General features: G+C 40.4%; 1 protein-coding gene across 1 annotated transcript in view; it reads left to right on the top strand.

Moving 5' to 3' along the window:
* Positions 1-16,656, top strand: part of AK8 (adenylate kinase 8) — a gene marked incomplete at its 5' end in the record, with an annotated part of 70,195 nt that overhangs the window by 21,777 nt on the left and 31,762 nt on the right. The window contains 4 exons of the mRNA XM_084272726.1: positions 31-102; positions 919-1,119; positions 3,845-3,976; positions 6,820-6,909. Coding sequence (XP_084128852.1) covers positions 31-102; positions 919-1,119; positions 3,845-3,976; positions 6,820-6,909 — 495 coding nt within the window. The remainder of the gene's footprint in view (positions 1-30; positions 103-918; positions 1,120-3,844; positions 3,977-6,819; positions 6,910-16,656) is intronic.

The following is a 16,656-nucleotide window of genomic DNA, read 5'->3' as shown; positions in this document are numbered from 1 at the left end:
CCTTTCTTCTGTGTGTGTGTGTGTGTCTAGTTGTGCTTTATGCTCCAGACACTGTGCTGATTGAGAGGAACAGTGGGAAAAGGCTCGATCCCCTCACAGAAGGTACAGTACGTGTTTATTTTGATCTCCACTGGAAACTGGAGCATTACTGCAATGCCAGTGGGATTAAAGTGTAAAATGTATCCCTTTAAGAACTAGTAGAAATTTTTTATTACATATTATTATAACTTAAACTCTTTGGAAGAAGTCTTTTTTTGTTGACATTGTGTTATTTTCTGTGCCAATAAAACATGGGAAGATGTAAAGCTCAGTACTGAGTCTGCAAGCAGTAAAGGATGGCAGTACAGAGCATCGAGAGGTTAGATCTGTCCACATGAGCTCACATTTTTCTATTCATCTTTGCTAGGCCCTGTTTTTTCCCTGAGGGGCAGATATGGTTTTAGATATCTTCCATTAAATGATTGTGCCATTGGCTTTACTCTTTATTGTCTGTTGAGTATTATATCAATTGTCCATCACCAAATAAAACCCTGGCCTGGCTCTAAAAACCCACGTTGGGTGTTTTAGGAGTGGCATTAGGAGGAATGTCCTTAACTAAAGAAATGGCCTTTATTTGCTGCAAAGGAGAAATTTGCTTATCAAAGATCTTGCTTAAGATTCAGTCTAAGAATTTGGGGAGCTATCCTCAGCTCCTGGTTCTTCCTCATCATGCTGTCTTGGCTACATGGGCGGGTGGCTACCTCGGCTGCTTTCTGTGCATCTGCAGAGTAATGTCAGTGAGGGAAGCACGTGGGTTATTGCCTGTGCCACCAACATAAAATTTAAACAAAGACCTTGGTTTTGCATAGGAGACATTTTGGAGCTGAGCAAGACCTATTAAATCATCCTCTTAGTTCCTAATCAGTGTCTAACTTCTAGAGGTGTACCACACGACCTTTGACTGGCCAAGTGATCCGCTGGTGCAGCAACGGTTGGTGGAACCAGAAGATCTATCTGAGCAGGAGATGTCAAGGAAACTGCTGGAATATCACAGAAACTTCCCTGGGATTTTCCAGGTCTACCAGAAAGTTTTGAAATCGATCAATGCAGACCAGCCTAGCATGGATGTCCTCTCACAGGGTAAATATGTACCTTTATGGCAAGTCTGATAAATTCTTGGTTGAAAGGTAGCTCCTAGCCATTAGAGGCAGTTTGTAGGATGAGGATTAGTCAACACAGATGGTTCCCACCTGAGTTGTGTTCTCTTTAGTGCAGCATTTGGGCTGTTCCTAACAATTATTTTACAGGACTAAAGTAGAGATAACTGGAAAGCCTCAGCTCCACAGTCCTGCCAAGGAACGGCTGACTCAGTGCAGCAAATGTCACGGTTATTTCTGCGAGAGTCTCTTCTAAAAGGCTGCTTTGTGGCTCAATTGTTAATCTCCCACAGGACCAGTACCTTCCATGAGTCTGATAACAAGATGTAGGAGTAGTTCAAAGCCAGTAACATTTCATTATTTAAAAGCTGTTTGTGCTGGTGGCTTTTCTGTTCAACAATCCTTGTTTGCCTTTGCTTGCCCGTAATGCAATCTGACTTTTAATGTTGATTCTTCAAGAAGAGAATAAGGAAACTGCCAGAAAGAGCAATTGATAATGTACTCTGTGGCTGTCAGTCTGTAGATGATCTGTTATATCCCAGTAATTTTGCATCTCAAAAAGGTCTTTTTTTTAATAACAAGTGCTGCACTTTTAAGATAAACAAGTAGGAAGTTTATATTCTGAATTTACACATTAATTACCTCTAAATTACTTAATTAAATTTAAAAGTTCATATCATCATTCATAAAGAATTCATGCCTTGAATTGTAAATAAAAATGCGAGTGTCTGAATATTAATTATTATTAATTAATAATGTAGTGAGATAAATTGAAAACTGGAATGAAAAAATCCTCTCTAGATCTTTTTTCTGCAGTGCATCAAGCAGCCAGATTTTTTTTTTTAAAGAATAATTAGATGTGGAGACTGTCTAGGGGATCATTACTCCTAATTAACTTGGTTATTTACTGCAAATTAAGCATCATTTGTAAGCAGGGTGCTTTGCCTGTAATGTTTGTGCTTTTCAATACGCTGGGTTATGGAAAATGTTCAGAATAACTAGAGCACTCCTTGGGTAGCTGATGCTTGGTTTTTAGGAAGTTAACACTGTTTTCTGTTACGATTTTCCAGATTTTTTGTATTTTTATTACTCCAGATAGAATTAAAAAAGAAAGGGGATGTCTTAGCAATGTTAGTATTTTTATAGATCGCTTCACACAACTATTAAATTTTGTAAACTCTTAAACTTTAAGCAGTTACTGCTAACCTATGCTAGGATGTAGTATCCCAGCTGTAGTATCCCAGTACTGCTTGTGACACTGGGGCAAAAGATATCAATGATCCCATGTGGTTGCAATTTGAATTAGCTTCTCAATATTTTAGGTCCATTAGATAGAAATATCAGGGCTGGAGTTTGCTGGAGATGCTTCATGTTTTGGGTCTATTATGAAAAGATTTTATAATGACATCAAAGTGTCTAGCAGAGGGTCCTCAGAAGAATTGTTAGCATACAGCAGTGTGATAACAGTGATGGTTAAAATACTGATCCTTATGTTCTCCAGCAATCCTTTTGTGGGTTGGTTTAATATGGTCTTATTTCTATAAACATTAATAGCTAAGCCTGTCCTATTTGTTAGACTAACATACCATTTCATTACAGGACTCTTTAGTCTAGAGAGTCTTTTATTTGAACTGAAGGTGTCTGGGCTAACACTTGTATCCAGTGCAATTACAGAGGGAATCAAAACCTGTGTAGGTGTGCCCATGCTCCTTCAGTCATGGGTAACCTTGAAATGCCACTGTATCTGCACTTCCAGATCCCTGGAAAGCTTGTGTAGCTTGTGCTGAAGCTTGGGCTGCTCTCTTTGCTGGCGTGGTTAGCCATAAAAAGGGCATGGGGAGGGAGTAAGAGTGTTTTAGCTATGTCCAAATACAATCCTACCCTGGCCTCACTGCCAAGCCATGTCTTCTTTTAGCTTCTTGGTGATCTCTCAGGTTCTCTTTTGAGATTGCAGCAAAGTTCAGATCTCCACAAAACAGCAACGTGAAGCATTGTTCACGTGTCCTGTGGTCTTCCCAAAGCTCTTATAATCTGTAGATTGACCTGAATGTGGTATTTCCTACGTCCTACAAGATGTAGAAGAATGATGTCCAGCAAACAGAGTGGAACTGGACAGAGAAGCTCAATTATCCTTTACATGTCATGCAAAAATGATGAACAAAAGAATAAACTCCTGTTCAGTTACGTGTTCTCAATGCTGTGTTGTGACGTAGCATCCCATGCTGCAAGTCTGTAATGTTGTAATTAGGAGTCTGTTACCCAGCTGTGTGTGTGATTAAATGTCATAATAATTTAACATTCTGAGGTTTTATGCTTAAATATTTGTTCAGAAACTGCAGAAAGTATTAAATGTAATTATATCCCTCTATAATTTGTGTGGTGAAATTGTACTTATCAAGCAAAAATTACTTCTGCTAAAAACAACATGGTAAAAGAGCAATTATTAATTGAATCTGCTCTTTAAAATGGTTTGACATCTACTGATGAAAGAAAGTGTAGGAGAGTAAGATTTCTCACAGTATAAGCTGCTGACAGGACAGTTTTATCAGACTCTTGATTTTGATTGGGGTATTTAGATGTTTCAGTTCTATAACGATGATCAAGATGAAAATGTTCTTTAAAAAAAGTTAATCCATGCAGTTGGATTTTTTTTTTTTAAATAGAAATAGGGTATAAACAGTATTTCTTGCTTCTCTCTCATGTTCTAGTTCTCACCTATGTCCAAACACGGCGCCGATCAGCCGCCCCCTTTACACCGCGGATTCTCTTTTGTGGACCCCCAGGCAGTGGGAAGAGCCTGCAGGCAGCACTAATAGCTCAGAAATACGGTGTTGTCAACAGTAAGTTCTCAGTAAATATGCGCTTTTCTCAATTCCCCCTTTCTCTCTTTTTGATCATTTATCTTTTGCTGTCTGTCTGTCTTACTTGCTCATAAAATTTCTCTGTTTGTCCATTGCCATGGATGTCAAATTTTGAGGGCAGTGAAAAGTATTTCAATGAAAAAATATAAAGCAGCAGAGCATAAATTCTGTGACAAACCAGATCTAGCATTTCTCTTTTTTTCCAGTCATCATTTTTCATACCCTTTACATCAGTATTTTTCCATGGGTTAGATTCCTGTGGTGCTCTGAATTCTTCTGTGGATCAGTGGGTCATGAGTAATGGCTTTGCAGTTGCAGCTGTCTGACCAAAATTGGAGCACTTTATATTAAAGTTCAGAGTAAATTCTATTTTTAAAGACTCAGGTTCTGTGTGTCTGAAGAAATGTGTTGGGAAAGGATGCAATTCTTTCAAAGTGCTTTCTCTTGTAAAGGAGACCTAAAATATTCTATATGAGGCTTGCTCAGAGTTGGCATCCTGATGTTAAGGGGTCCTATAATATGAATACACAGCTGGGTGATATGATCAATACAAGGTGTGTCCATGTTCTACAACGTCTTCTAATAGAGAAGGAGCCATAAATTACTTGAAACAAATGTTTGCTATCTGTAAATTCACTGATTAGTCATGTCCTCTTTTTTAAGTATAAAGTGCATTTGTTTCATTAGTGTTCTCTCAATGTATACCAAATGAAAATATCAGAACTAAGCAGGTAGTGATTTTTCTTTTAACCTTTGGGATATTCTTTAATTAGTGGGACTCAGTTGTCCATAGTGATGTGCCAGTTTCTTTGTGTCTTCCCCAAATTCCTGATGAAGTTGTAAGATTTAATTGAACATGGATTTGGCTTTTCATGTGAGTAACAACTTCAGGGTCTGATGGGCATTGTTTTCAATTCCAGGTTTAGTTGATCTGGTCAGAAAAGAACTAAAAGTTTTGAAGTTGAAACTTGAAACTTCACAAAAAGCCATGTGTTTTCCACATAACACACGTGGAAACGTGGAACATAATCTAACAGCCAGATCGTAGGTGTGTGCAGTTGGAGTAAAGGCAGAGAGACAGCTGTGAGACTGTCTGCCTAATAGCTTGTGGTTCTAGGTTTAGTATTTTTGTATGTCAAAACTTTATTTTAGTGTTTTAAAAACAAATACATGAATAAGACTAAAATGATACCAGTGAAGTTGAAAAAAGGTAAATATAAATGATTTTTAAATCTATATTGCAGTGCTGATAAGTACAAATAAAAGTAACGTAACATTTATGCCATCAATTATTTTAATATCTCTGTGCTGTATAATGAAATAGTTAAGTATTTGTAGTTTTATTCAAAGCTGTATTTTTAATGACTCTGTAACTGGCTTAATGAAAAATAAACCATGCTTGAACATGTTAAAAATTAACTTGTTCTCATGTTCCCCAGTATTTTTTTAATTTTATTTCTAAACCTGCAAGTTTGATAGAGATTTCATCTAGGTCAAAATTTGCAACAGCTATGAGAGAGAATTACAGCTCTTTATACTAAACAGCATTAGCACTGCCTTACCCATGTGCTGAATTTTAAGCATAGTGTAAACCAAATAGCAGAAGAATTGAGTATTTAAAACAAAGCCAGAAGACCATGATTTTTCAGACTAGTGTTCAGCATATACTTAATTTCCACGTAGGCCATTGAGGGACAGGCCTAAAAATGTAATCCTATGAATTGGATTGAATTTAGGTGGATACATTTTAGCTGTCTTAATTTGGGGTCTTTTCTCTGAATTCCTGTTACTTTTTACACTGTTTATTTTGACTATGAATTTGCTTCTCCAGAACAGCTAGTGACTGTTAATATTTGTGTCCATCCCTTGTCATTTAAACATTAAACTTCACTGTCTTTGTCCAGGAAAAGTTCCTGTGGAGTTTCCTGACTCTTGTTGGCTGAACAGCGTGTTTAACTGTGATAAGGCAGATGAAAGGGCTTGCTGCTTTTCCCATTAAAGTCAGTGCAGCTGTAGGTGTCAGTGCTATTGATCTCAGAAAAGAGACTTATGATTATAAATTGAAAGGTCATGCAAGAGTGACTGTTACCTAATATTGACCCAAACCGAGTTGAAACTAGGACTTCTCATGATGCTGTGTAACCTCTCCATGCCTTAGCTCCTTCCCTCTACAATAAGCATCAGGACTGTTGTATCTAACTGGCGTGGGGTGGTGAGGGTTGATAACCTTGGTCAGAAAGTGCCACCCAAGCCCAAAGGAACAGTGTGTCTCCTATACGACTGTCCTGACTAAAACTGTAACTCTGCACCTCCTGGTGTTCCCTGTATTTGAAGCCAGTGATAATATTGCATTAGCACAGTTTTTTAAATATGATTCTTACATGATCATTAAATGATCCGGGGAGTCTGTTCCTTGAACTGCACATTATCCTGCACCTCCAGCAGTGCAGTTCAGCTGCTGTTCAGCAGGTGTAACTTTATTCAGTAATTATAAGTTTATAAAAAGTGAAAACCACTAGCAATCCCTTGAGTTATTATTTCAAAAAACATATTTGATTAATATCTTTCTCTCTATCTCTGTTTTTAATATGTTCTTTGCCAAATGTATTCTTTTTTATTCAGTATTCTCCCCTGCTCAGTCTCTTTGCTTTTTTGCTCTGCTTGGCCAAAAAAAAAATCCTAACAACAAATCCAAAAAACCAACTTTTATTTTATTCAGTGACCTTATTCCAGTATGCAACTTCTAGGTTTTTTTTTCTTTTCTTTGTTGCTTCCTTTTTAAAATTTAACCTTGTGTCTTTTTTGTTCTTCCTTCCTCTTAGTTTGCTGTGGGCAACTGCTAAAGGAAGCTGTTGCAGACAAGACAAAACTTGGAGAACTCGTTAAGCCTTATATTGACAATGGATACCCAGGTAGGGCACGTTGTTCTCTCATTACCCTCTAGTTAGAAATTTGGGGCAAAAAATAAATTATGAGTGATTTTTTTTTTTTCTTGGTCAGATTCTAATCTAAGTTACATCAGAGTAATCTGGAAGTTGATTGATTCTATTAATTCATTATATGTGATTTGTAGCACTGCGTGACAGAAGTTAGATTTCTCAACTCTTCAAAGCCAATAGTTCAGTGCTCCAGTGAAAATCAGATTTCTTGTAAACTTTCCAAAATTTAATTTCTAAACCAGCATCAGAATTCTGATACAGATGGGTAACTTGAAAATGTTTAAGCTGTTTACACACAGACTCGTGTTCCATTTTTATTTCAAATGGGCTGTACTAAAATATGACTAACCAGTCTTTAGACTGTGGTTATAAATCAGTTTATAGAGTGCAAATATTTTTAACTTTAGAAATAAAGGGGTTTTGCACTTCATTTCTTTCAGCATTTTTTTGTTGTAAGAGAGGACTACCACAAAGCATATCTTTGCTTTTGGAAGGCTCTGCACTGATTTCAGATATAAATGCTGTAGGCTCCTTAGGGTGGCAGCTTAAACTTACGTATGTGTCTCACACAGGGTTAGTGCTCTATGTGTGTTGAGCATTAAAAATCAGAAACTATTTTACTAGGGTGGAAGACTATTTGTTTTCCAAAATCAGTGGCCTGCAAGAGGAACTTCCAGTTCTGTTCTCACAACAGACCAAATGGGTACTGACAGTGCTAATATAAGGCCACAGTTTTGCTAAAGGGTGGGAAATGTCAGCTAAGCTTTAGTATTAATGGAGTTTTGAGCAAACCCCTCCCACCCTGAGCAAAGAGAAATCTTCATTGTCTCTTCTTTTTTGTATGGAAAGCCTTTTGGTGAGGTGGAAAGCTTGAAAGGCCTCTTTTTTTGCGCACAATAGCTTAATCCCAAGGCTGAATTACACACATCTGAAACGTGAGCCTATAAAATTAACTGAGGTTCCCTTGATACCAGACCGAGAGACTTGGTACTTCTTGAGGCACTTCAGAAAGGCCTTTGGCAGCTTGCAGCTTTGGGTATTCTGTCCCTCTGTCAGTCACTTGTACCAAGCCACAAGGTAATACATTCTGACTTTGAACTGCATCTCCAGTGAATGGGTTGTGTAAGGTGGGAACTTGGCTAGTTCAGTGCATTCATCTTTTGTGGCTGCCACCTTATTGCTGAACCAGGTGCTTAGGTGGGAACAGAAAGCAGGAATTTCTTTAGTGTTAAAGAGGGAAGCCTGGGTCTTCTGTAATGTAGGCACTGAGATCTAGGAGAGGATTTCCTGGGTTGGAGAAACCGCTAATCAGAATGGCCATTTAACTGCAAGGCCAGAGATCTGAGTGTGTGTTGGTGGCAAACTATCCCAAGCCTCCATGTATGGGAGTAACTTCTGCATGTGTGTAGTCTCGTTGACCTGAATGTGGCTACTTGGGTATGCAGTCTAACTCACTGGGAGAGAGTTGTTTAAACCACTATGCCTTTTCATGGTATCCATTAATTTTAGAATCTGAAGTGTGTGCTGTAAGTTCATTCAGCATCTCTGTGGAGGACAGCCACTGTAAATACCTCCTCCTCTAAACTTCAGTTATGGTTGAGATGGGAGTTTGCTTGATCTACTTATTCAAAGATAAATCCTTGAAGAGTTGTTTTATTCTACTAAAATGCTCTTTGTGTACTTCACAAACCTCATCTTAACCATTAAAGTTCCTTAAAAAAAGATACCAAAGGCCTTCCCAGTAGGGTAAAATAGTTGCACAGATTCTAATTTTTAGCCATTCCTAAAAATATGCACATCCTTAGTCCAAGGGAGTTGTGCTTTCATTTCAGGAAAATGCAATTGAAGTTGTAATTCCTTACTTCCCCTAGATCAGAAATGATTTCAGATTTAGATCAATTCTTTTAATCGAGTGTGCAAGGATAAAGCTGTACAGTGCTTCTGAATGTTAATGGGAGTCATAACTGTATTTCTGTGCATTGTGCTAAAAAATTCTCACTTAGTTTTTGCTTATATGCACATATATTTCATTTGGTGGGACATACTACAAAATTAAGAGCTGAATAAAAAATAAATATTATCTAGCAATACCAGGAATAATAAGTTCTGTCATTTTGCTAATCCTCCTCTCCCAGGGATAACAAAGAATGAATTTACATTAGTAAACACTAACAAGAATTCATTACTGCCCTCACAAGAGGCTTGAAGAAAATAAAAGAACATAGTGTACTGAGGAGGAAAGATGGGCAGAGAATCCTTGTTGCCTTGCCACGGAGTTACAAACAGGTTCATACAGAGGAAAGATTCTCACATTATTACCAACCTCAAGTAAATCACGTTTGAATAGAGTTAGTTTAGCAGAGAGTGTTATAATTGGAAAAGCAATTAGAATGTCAATGTTTTCATGGCATTTCTAGTTATGTACCAAGTAAGTGTAGTTGTTCCTTTGGGCAAGGAATCACACAAGTGAAGGGATTGCACAATGCCCTGGAACCAGAGACATGCCATGAGAAATGTTGTGCTCTAATCATTATGAGTCAGAGTAGACTGTAAAATCTTGAGGCATGCCTCATATACTCTTAAAATCCTTGTCCTGGGGATTTATCTTGGTGTGGTTTCCCTTCTTGTGGATGTGACTGCATAGAACTAGTCATTTACCATATGCCAACAGGGAATGCCGTGGGGTCAAAACCCAGCCTGCGCAGAGCTGACTCACCCTGCCCACTGTCCATTCCGTTCTGGTTGACTAACTCCAATCTCTCCTTGCTTTTCGGATTCACAAACATTCTTTGTATTGTTTTTTCCTGTAGTGCTGCTCAGTGTATACAGTATGTAGCCCAGACAGCTCTATCACCACAGAAGGCAACTCTGTGCATTCCCATTTCCTAACATTTCCTAGTGTTCACTGTCTCATAAAGACCTTATCTCATGGTTTATCATACTTCAGTTTTGTATGTAGTGATGTATTTTGTTTAACCAAGGCAGCATAGATATTTTGGAGCCCATTAATTTTTTAATTCCCAGGACATTCTAGTCTACAATTGGTGCCCACTAGATATTAAAAAAATCCACTGTCAGTGGAAAGTTCAGTAACCTGACTGCTTTCATAAACATAGAGTTGGTCTTTGGACAAGCAGCCTGAAGTGTATAGACTTTTCCTTTAGAATATTCTGGTTTTCAACAAATACAGGGCAATTATTGCTAACTGTACTTTAGGCAGAAAATCGCCAGCATTGGAGCCTGGTACCAGCCTTCTGGTCACCAGCTCCAGTTACATTAACTCTTGGACAATAATGCTAAATTTAGTAGACACCGTTCGCTTGGGTAGCCTAGAAAGACTTCTATTTTGAGTAAAAAGTCAGCATAGAGGCCAGAACCCTTCCACAGGCAGCAGGACAGCTCACAAAAATGAATTCCTTCAGTTTGATTCCTTCTGCGCTGTTGTGAAGAGGCTGTTCCATAGATTAGTCCTCCCCATCTAGTAATTCAGGCTATGGACAAACGCACACACAGATAGACCCTTCATAGACCCCACAGGCTTGGTGAAGACTTGATGCAGAACTTCCATCCCCAGGTTGCTGTAATCCTGAGAAGGGCGAGACTGTGTTCTGAGCCTGTCTTATTGAAACATGGGCATATGTTAATGTGAAGTTCCACTTGCAGGACCCATGGTCACCATTTAAAAGGTGTCTATCGTGATCTGATAAGCATATCTGCTTTTATCCCCCCCTTAAATATCCTTAGTGTTTGCTCCTTGAGGTGTTTGCATTTTATTAATGAAAAAAAGTAGTGTTTTGGTACATAAAAATAGGAAAGGTCATCAGTCAGTCAAAAAGAAATTTGCCTGCCAATCTGTTCAGTTTTCCATGTTTTCATGGTGAAACAACATGGAGTGATCCCTGCTAATTAATGTATCCATTTGCAAGGCTGCAATAAATGGAGCCACGGAAAGTGAGATGGCAGGAAAACAGCATGAAGAGCAAGGGGAACAAAAACATTCCCCAACCAGGAAGATTCTGCTTTTCAGCTGGGAGAACTGCTATTAGTTTGGGTAATTGGGGTTTTATTTCCACCAAAATGAAGATTTGGGTTGTAAAGAGAGCTGATTTGTGGTGGATAGATAACATCATGCTGTTTGCAGCCTGTTGGAGTTGAACACACACAATCTGTGTTGTGTTGTTTTCTCCTCTTCCTTTTTCTATTTCTTAAGTAGTAATATCTGAAACAGTCCCCAACGGCTGTCTGCATGTGGGGGGTAAAATCTAGAATTCCCTAATTTCTCCTGTTTTCTAATAAAAACTATTACTGAACAAATGTAGATTCCTTCCTCCCCCACCACCATTTTAAATGGGAATGGTTTTAAAGGGGTGCCTTTTGGTGCAGCCTCTGAAAGTTGGGGTCCCCTGGTGATTGTGATCACAGTCTCACTGAAAGCACTTGGGCTTTTTGGGGGGTTTTGTGGGGTTGTTTTTTTTTTTGACATCAAATTAATATTCTCATCACTAAGTGTGAAGTAAAGATTTGACAATAGAGCAGCTTCCTCTTTGTTAAAAACTTGCAAAGAGTTTCAGAGTTGAAAGGCTGAGTAAATCTTTATATCTGAGGAGGTAAGCTTAGTGTTATTTCTTGTTTTTAACAGCACTGTACTGGCGAGCTGCAAGCTGTCTGAACATTGGAGAGAGACCCTTTGGGAGCTCCATTGGTTTTCAGCAAGTCTTTGCATGCAGCGTGTTTGTACTAGCTGAAGACAGCGCATGGCTCTCTAAATAATTTACAAGTTGATTAATAGACTCACATGGGTATAATTAGAAGAGGGAGAGACAGCAGCTACAGTAACGGGTACAGTGCTTGGGGGAACTAGAGACTTTATTTTTTTTAAAGAAACTTTCTAGGGTGCTGGGCGTTTGAAGATAAGTTGGGAAGAGCTCAGTGCCTCTTCTCTTTTGAAGTGGAAATAGGACAGTTTGAATCCGTCGAGTTTAATTTTTCACAAGCTTTAGGGGCCCTGCAGTGCAACTCCCTTTTTATTATTGAAAAAAACTCTCCATTTTTCTTTCATTTTTCACACACATGCTCTCACACGCACACACACACGCACACAGAGCCCAAACAGTGCCTAACAAACACATTTATTTTCTCCTTTATTTAAGTGAGGTTTATAACGATGCTGTATGTTCCCCTATGTGTGCGCCTCAATCACAAATATCCTCTGTAAAGTTCCAGATATTTATGAATACACTGTACTTTAATTTATGCATTTTTAAGAAACCTTCACCTCTGTTTGACAATGCTTTTGAAGTAGCTCCGTTTTTCAAGTCAAACTTTTGACTTTTCCTCTGGGACTGCTACAAAGGTTTTTTTATGGAAAATAGGTAGCAGCCTCTTTTCCTACTAGGAGAAAATTGGTGGTCAAGAGAACAAAATAAAATTTAATTTTTTTTTTCTCTTTGAGGTGTCTGTATTTTAATAAAAGATGGAAGGTTGTAGAATAGAAAAGTTTTACATGAAGGTGTGTAGGCAGTAAGTGGTCATCTTCTTTCCTGAATTTTACTCTTTTTATGCATTCAATCCCAACAATATGATACAGAGAATTCCCTTTTATTTGAAAATATATTTTTTCATTTTAAAAGTCTAATTTTTATTTATTCTATAGAGCATGCAGCAATCAAAATTGTCCTATCTGGCTATTAGATATTAAGGACTGAAGTGACACTGGGAACACTCAGTCTATGAAGTTGTTTAAGACTCAAAACCAAAAGAAAACCCAAACAACACAGAAAAAACCTCCCCGAAACCCAACCCTGCAAGACAGACCAGATGAAATAAATGTGATTTTATTTCTAAGTCATGGGCAGTTGTTTCCTGGAGCAACTGTGATCAGTCAGTTGATGGATAGGGTCCAGCCTATGTTGATTTTGCCACTCTCCTGGTTTTGCAGCGGTGTGGACCGTTATTATTGTTGTTGGAGTGGTGATAGTCCAACATCAGGCATGGTAACTCATGGGGATAGTGCTGCTGGAGTCTGGGGGTAAAGCCAGTTGGAAGGTAGGGTGTCTCAGATGCCCACAGTTCCTATTCTGGGTCAGCAGGGATCAATGTGCACCCCCAAAGTGCCACAAACCCTCGTAGATTTGAGAGAAGAGGTGGCTCTTGGCCATACAGCACCTCATGCTTCTCAGGGGCTTTCAAAGCACCCTATAAATATGGAGTATTAATCTCCTGTATTTATCGTGCTCTTTGTTGATAGTTGTTCTTAAAAATTAACAAACATGCTCTTTCCTCTCCTGCTCCTGCTTCTTGCAGCACTTGCTCCTCAGCAAAGAGCTGCTGGCTTGATTTCTGCTAGGAGTTTGGGATGGGGAAATCGCAGGAGTTTTTATAATACAGCTGGAGAGGAAAGCACATTGTGTTTGGGCAGCATCCACTTTTATGGTCTTTGGAGTTCAATATGAAATTCTGGCTTTGGCTCTGTTTCACTGGGTGCTGTACATACAGAATCAGGCTCCTGTATGGAACAGATTGTTTTTAATGACCAGCAAAACATTTAATAGCATTTATTATCATTCCTTTTCCTGAATGTCCAAAATTTGGGGTTTGGGTGTCAAGACGAGTGGTCTGGGCAGTGGATCCCACTGTTGAGGATCTAGAGTTCGTGCTACACCAGGCAGCATGGCACAGGGCCAACAAACCCCTTAACATATCTCATTGTATAATCAATCAATTGGTATTTGATACAGAAGCCCAAGATGTTTTTCACCAAGATTACTAGACTATTTATTTTTTAAATATTACTAGTCAAAAAGGGGTTTGTAAGCCAAATTCTGACCTGTCACAAGCCCTGTATTCTTTAGTAGAATTGAACTGGTTTAGAAATAAGGAGGAAATAAAGACCTTGATTGATAATGGAAATGATGCAGAACTGCAGTTATCTGGTGTCTAGCTGTATTCTCTCTGCATAAGGAGAAGCTGAAGGACTGAAAGAGTGCAAATATATGTTTTGTTACTAGTTTTAGAAACTTTCAAATTAGAAATGTCCCTGTGAGGTGATTCAAAGTTGCTTTTGTCCCACAGGTGGGTAAACTGAGGCAGAAAACCTCTGTCAGTGAGCGTGGATGTGAAGCCAGGTGTGTGGATCTTGACCGTAGTGTCAGCCCTCTACATCCTCCTGTGACTCCCTGAGAGCCTGTGCCATTAGGCAAACACACACACAGACCCTCACACTGCTCCAGGGGCTTTTTTAGGGGGAAGAGAAGAGCTTTTTGTGTTTGTAAGCTGGGTACTCAGATTGGACTGAATTGGACCGGAGATGCCACTAGGAGGTAAAGCAGCGTAAAGGGCTGGAATCTGCTTGAGTCATTAAATGTGATCAGATGTAGATTCCTGAATAACAGGCTTGATAGCTGTGTGTGAGAATGATGTGCTCCTTTCACCTGCGTCGCTGAACGTCTTAATTTAATGACCATCATTTGCCTGCCGATTTGGAATGGTACTTACATCACCCCTTCCTCTTTCACACAGCTGCTTCCTATTGTGAATTACTAAAAATCATCCTATTAAGAAAGAAAATCAAAAAGAAGAAAAAGCGGTTCTAATCTATCCAAAGAACCAAAACTATTTAAAATGGGGAAAGGAAATATTTCATCAGTATTTCACTGTACTAAAATCACTGTTCCAGGTCTCACCGGCTGCATTCCCCCCGGTGCTGGATCGAGCGAGTGCGGACGGGGGTTGTGGGTACGTTTCCCCTGTGGTGGAATTACTGAGTGTTCGGTGCGTTGTCAGTGCCCTCTCGGTACGGGGATGCGTTACGCTGCCTCTTTATTTCCCGGCTTCGCGTCCGCTAAAGGAAACCGGAGATGCCTTCCGGGGCTGGCGGGCCGGCCGTGCCCGGCATCGAGACGGGCTGAGCGGTGCCGGTTCCCGTGCATCGCGCAGGTTTCGGTGGTTCCGCGTCCCTGCCGCCGCCGCGGCTGCTGCTGCTGCCCGCCGGGTGGGTACCGGGTACCGGCTGCCGCCGCCCCGCGCTGCCCGCCGCGCCCGGCAGGTGGCGGTAGAGAACAACCAACCGGGGCGGCGGCGGCGAGCGGGACCGGTTCCCGGGGCTCCGCGGGGGGTAAAGCCCCCCCCGGCCCCCACGGGTGCCCGCGGCCGTGCGGAAAGGCTCCCGTTCGCTTTTCTACACCGGAGCAGAGACCGGCTTCTTCCCGTTCGCGCTGGAGGCGTGCGGGGCTGGCGGTTGTTATGTACGGGAAGTAAAGCTGGCTGCGGTGCTGGGAAACGGGAAACCGGCCCCTTTTCCCGAGCCTGGGGTGTTGGGAGGGTGAGATTTAAATTATCGGTCAACTTCTGTGGCGGTAAATCACTGCGCCTCACTCTGTAAAACCAAATCGATGCCATCTCTGGAGACCTTGATGCGGGGGAGAACATACGATGCTTCCTTGAAAGACCCAAATAAAATGAGCCGATGTGAGGAACCCGGAGTGTATAGAGCAATAAGGTGAAATTTGCTAAATTTGCTCGTACTTTGCTAAATTTAGGACTGACAGGACAAGCCGCGAAAGTAGCCTTTGGCGGTAGCTTATACTCAGGGCAAGATGTTAACTGTCAAGTACTCAGATCAAGCCTCAGGCATCTGAATTAGCTGTGAAAGTCTTCAGACCTTCAGCTGAAAAAAAAAAAAAATCTCTAAGAGAAGGATAAAGGGGAAATGGACAATATTGTCAAAAGGACCTTAAACTTTCTACTGCACAAAGCTGACAGAGTTTATATCTGCAAATGCAGTTCTGCTGTACTTGGAATCGAGGGTTTTATGGGTTTGGAGAAGTGAGTCACTACCCTTCAAAAGTCTGTTTTAAAGGGAAATATATGGAGGAGGAATCAATTTAAATATGATAATTGTATAGCTTGGAGCACTGACAGCATTGAAGCTATTGGAGAATAGTGCCCTGTAATCTCTCAAGTAGTGTTTTTTGCATTTCAGACTGTGCCTTTAATGTTCTGTTACTTTTGTCCTGAGCAGATGGTATGATTTTGTCAACTGATTGCCTGATTCGGTTTTCTATTAGTCCTGCAGATCTAGGGTTGGGTAAGAGCTAATAGGCCACACTCCTCTGAGTTTCATGAGGAAGTACTTCTCCTGAGAAGTACCTTCGACTTGCACAAACCTTTGAAGCTCTGGGAAGTAAATTTATTTTTTAAATGGTCTGCTGCAAAGTGCTGATTGACAGCCCTGAAGATAGAAAATCGCTAGGTGTCCACGCAGCAGTTCCAGCATGAACAGCAGCACTTTAAGCCTCTGTACCCAGCCTGATCCTACCCTTGAATTGATTAGATCGCTTCTGGGGTCCGCAGCTGCTAATTCAGCTGCGTGGTCTGGACCATTAACATCCTCAAGACAGGCTGGGTGATAAAGGAGTTGTGGTGTGTGGTATTGATGTCAGGCAAGAACGTATGTGTGAGTGAATTACATTTCTAGATGGAGCTGGTTGTGGTCTCATTCTGCCACGTGTGCCACTCCTGCGGTTCCCCGCGACCGTGGTCCAGAGCGACGTACGATGCTCTCAGCACAAGGTATCGCTGTAGCTCAGCAGCTCTGCAGCTTTACTTCTGAGGGGGTGAATTTTACTCCTGTACCTTGATTTCTCACCTTAATAGAGATGTGCTTCCACGTTACCTAATCTGGATCTCTCTTTGTAGCACATTGTAATTTTTACGAGAAAC

This window comes from Gallinula chloropus (assembly GCF_964237585.1).
Source record: "Gallinula chloropus genome assembly, chromosome: 18".
NCBI classification, from domain to species: domain Eukaryota; kingdom Metazoa; phylum Chordata; class Aves; order Gruiformes; family Rallidae; genus Gallinula; species Gallinula chloropus.
Note: the sequence above shows the minus strand (reverse complement) of the source record. Positions and strands in the feature narration are given on the sequence as shown.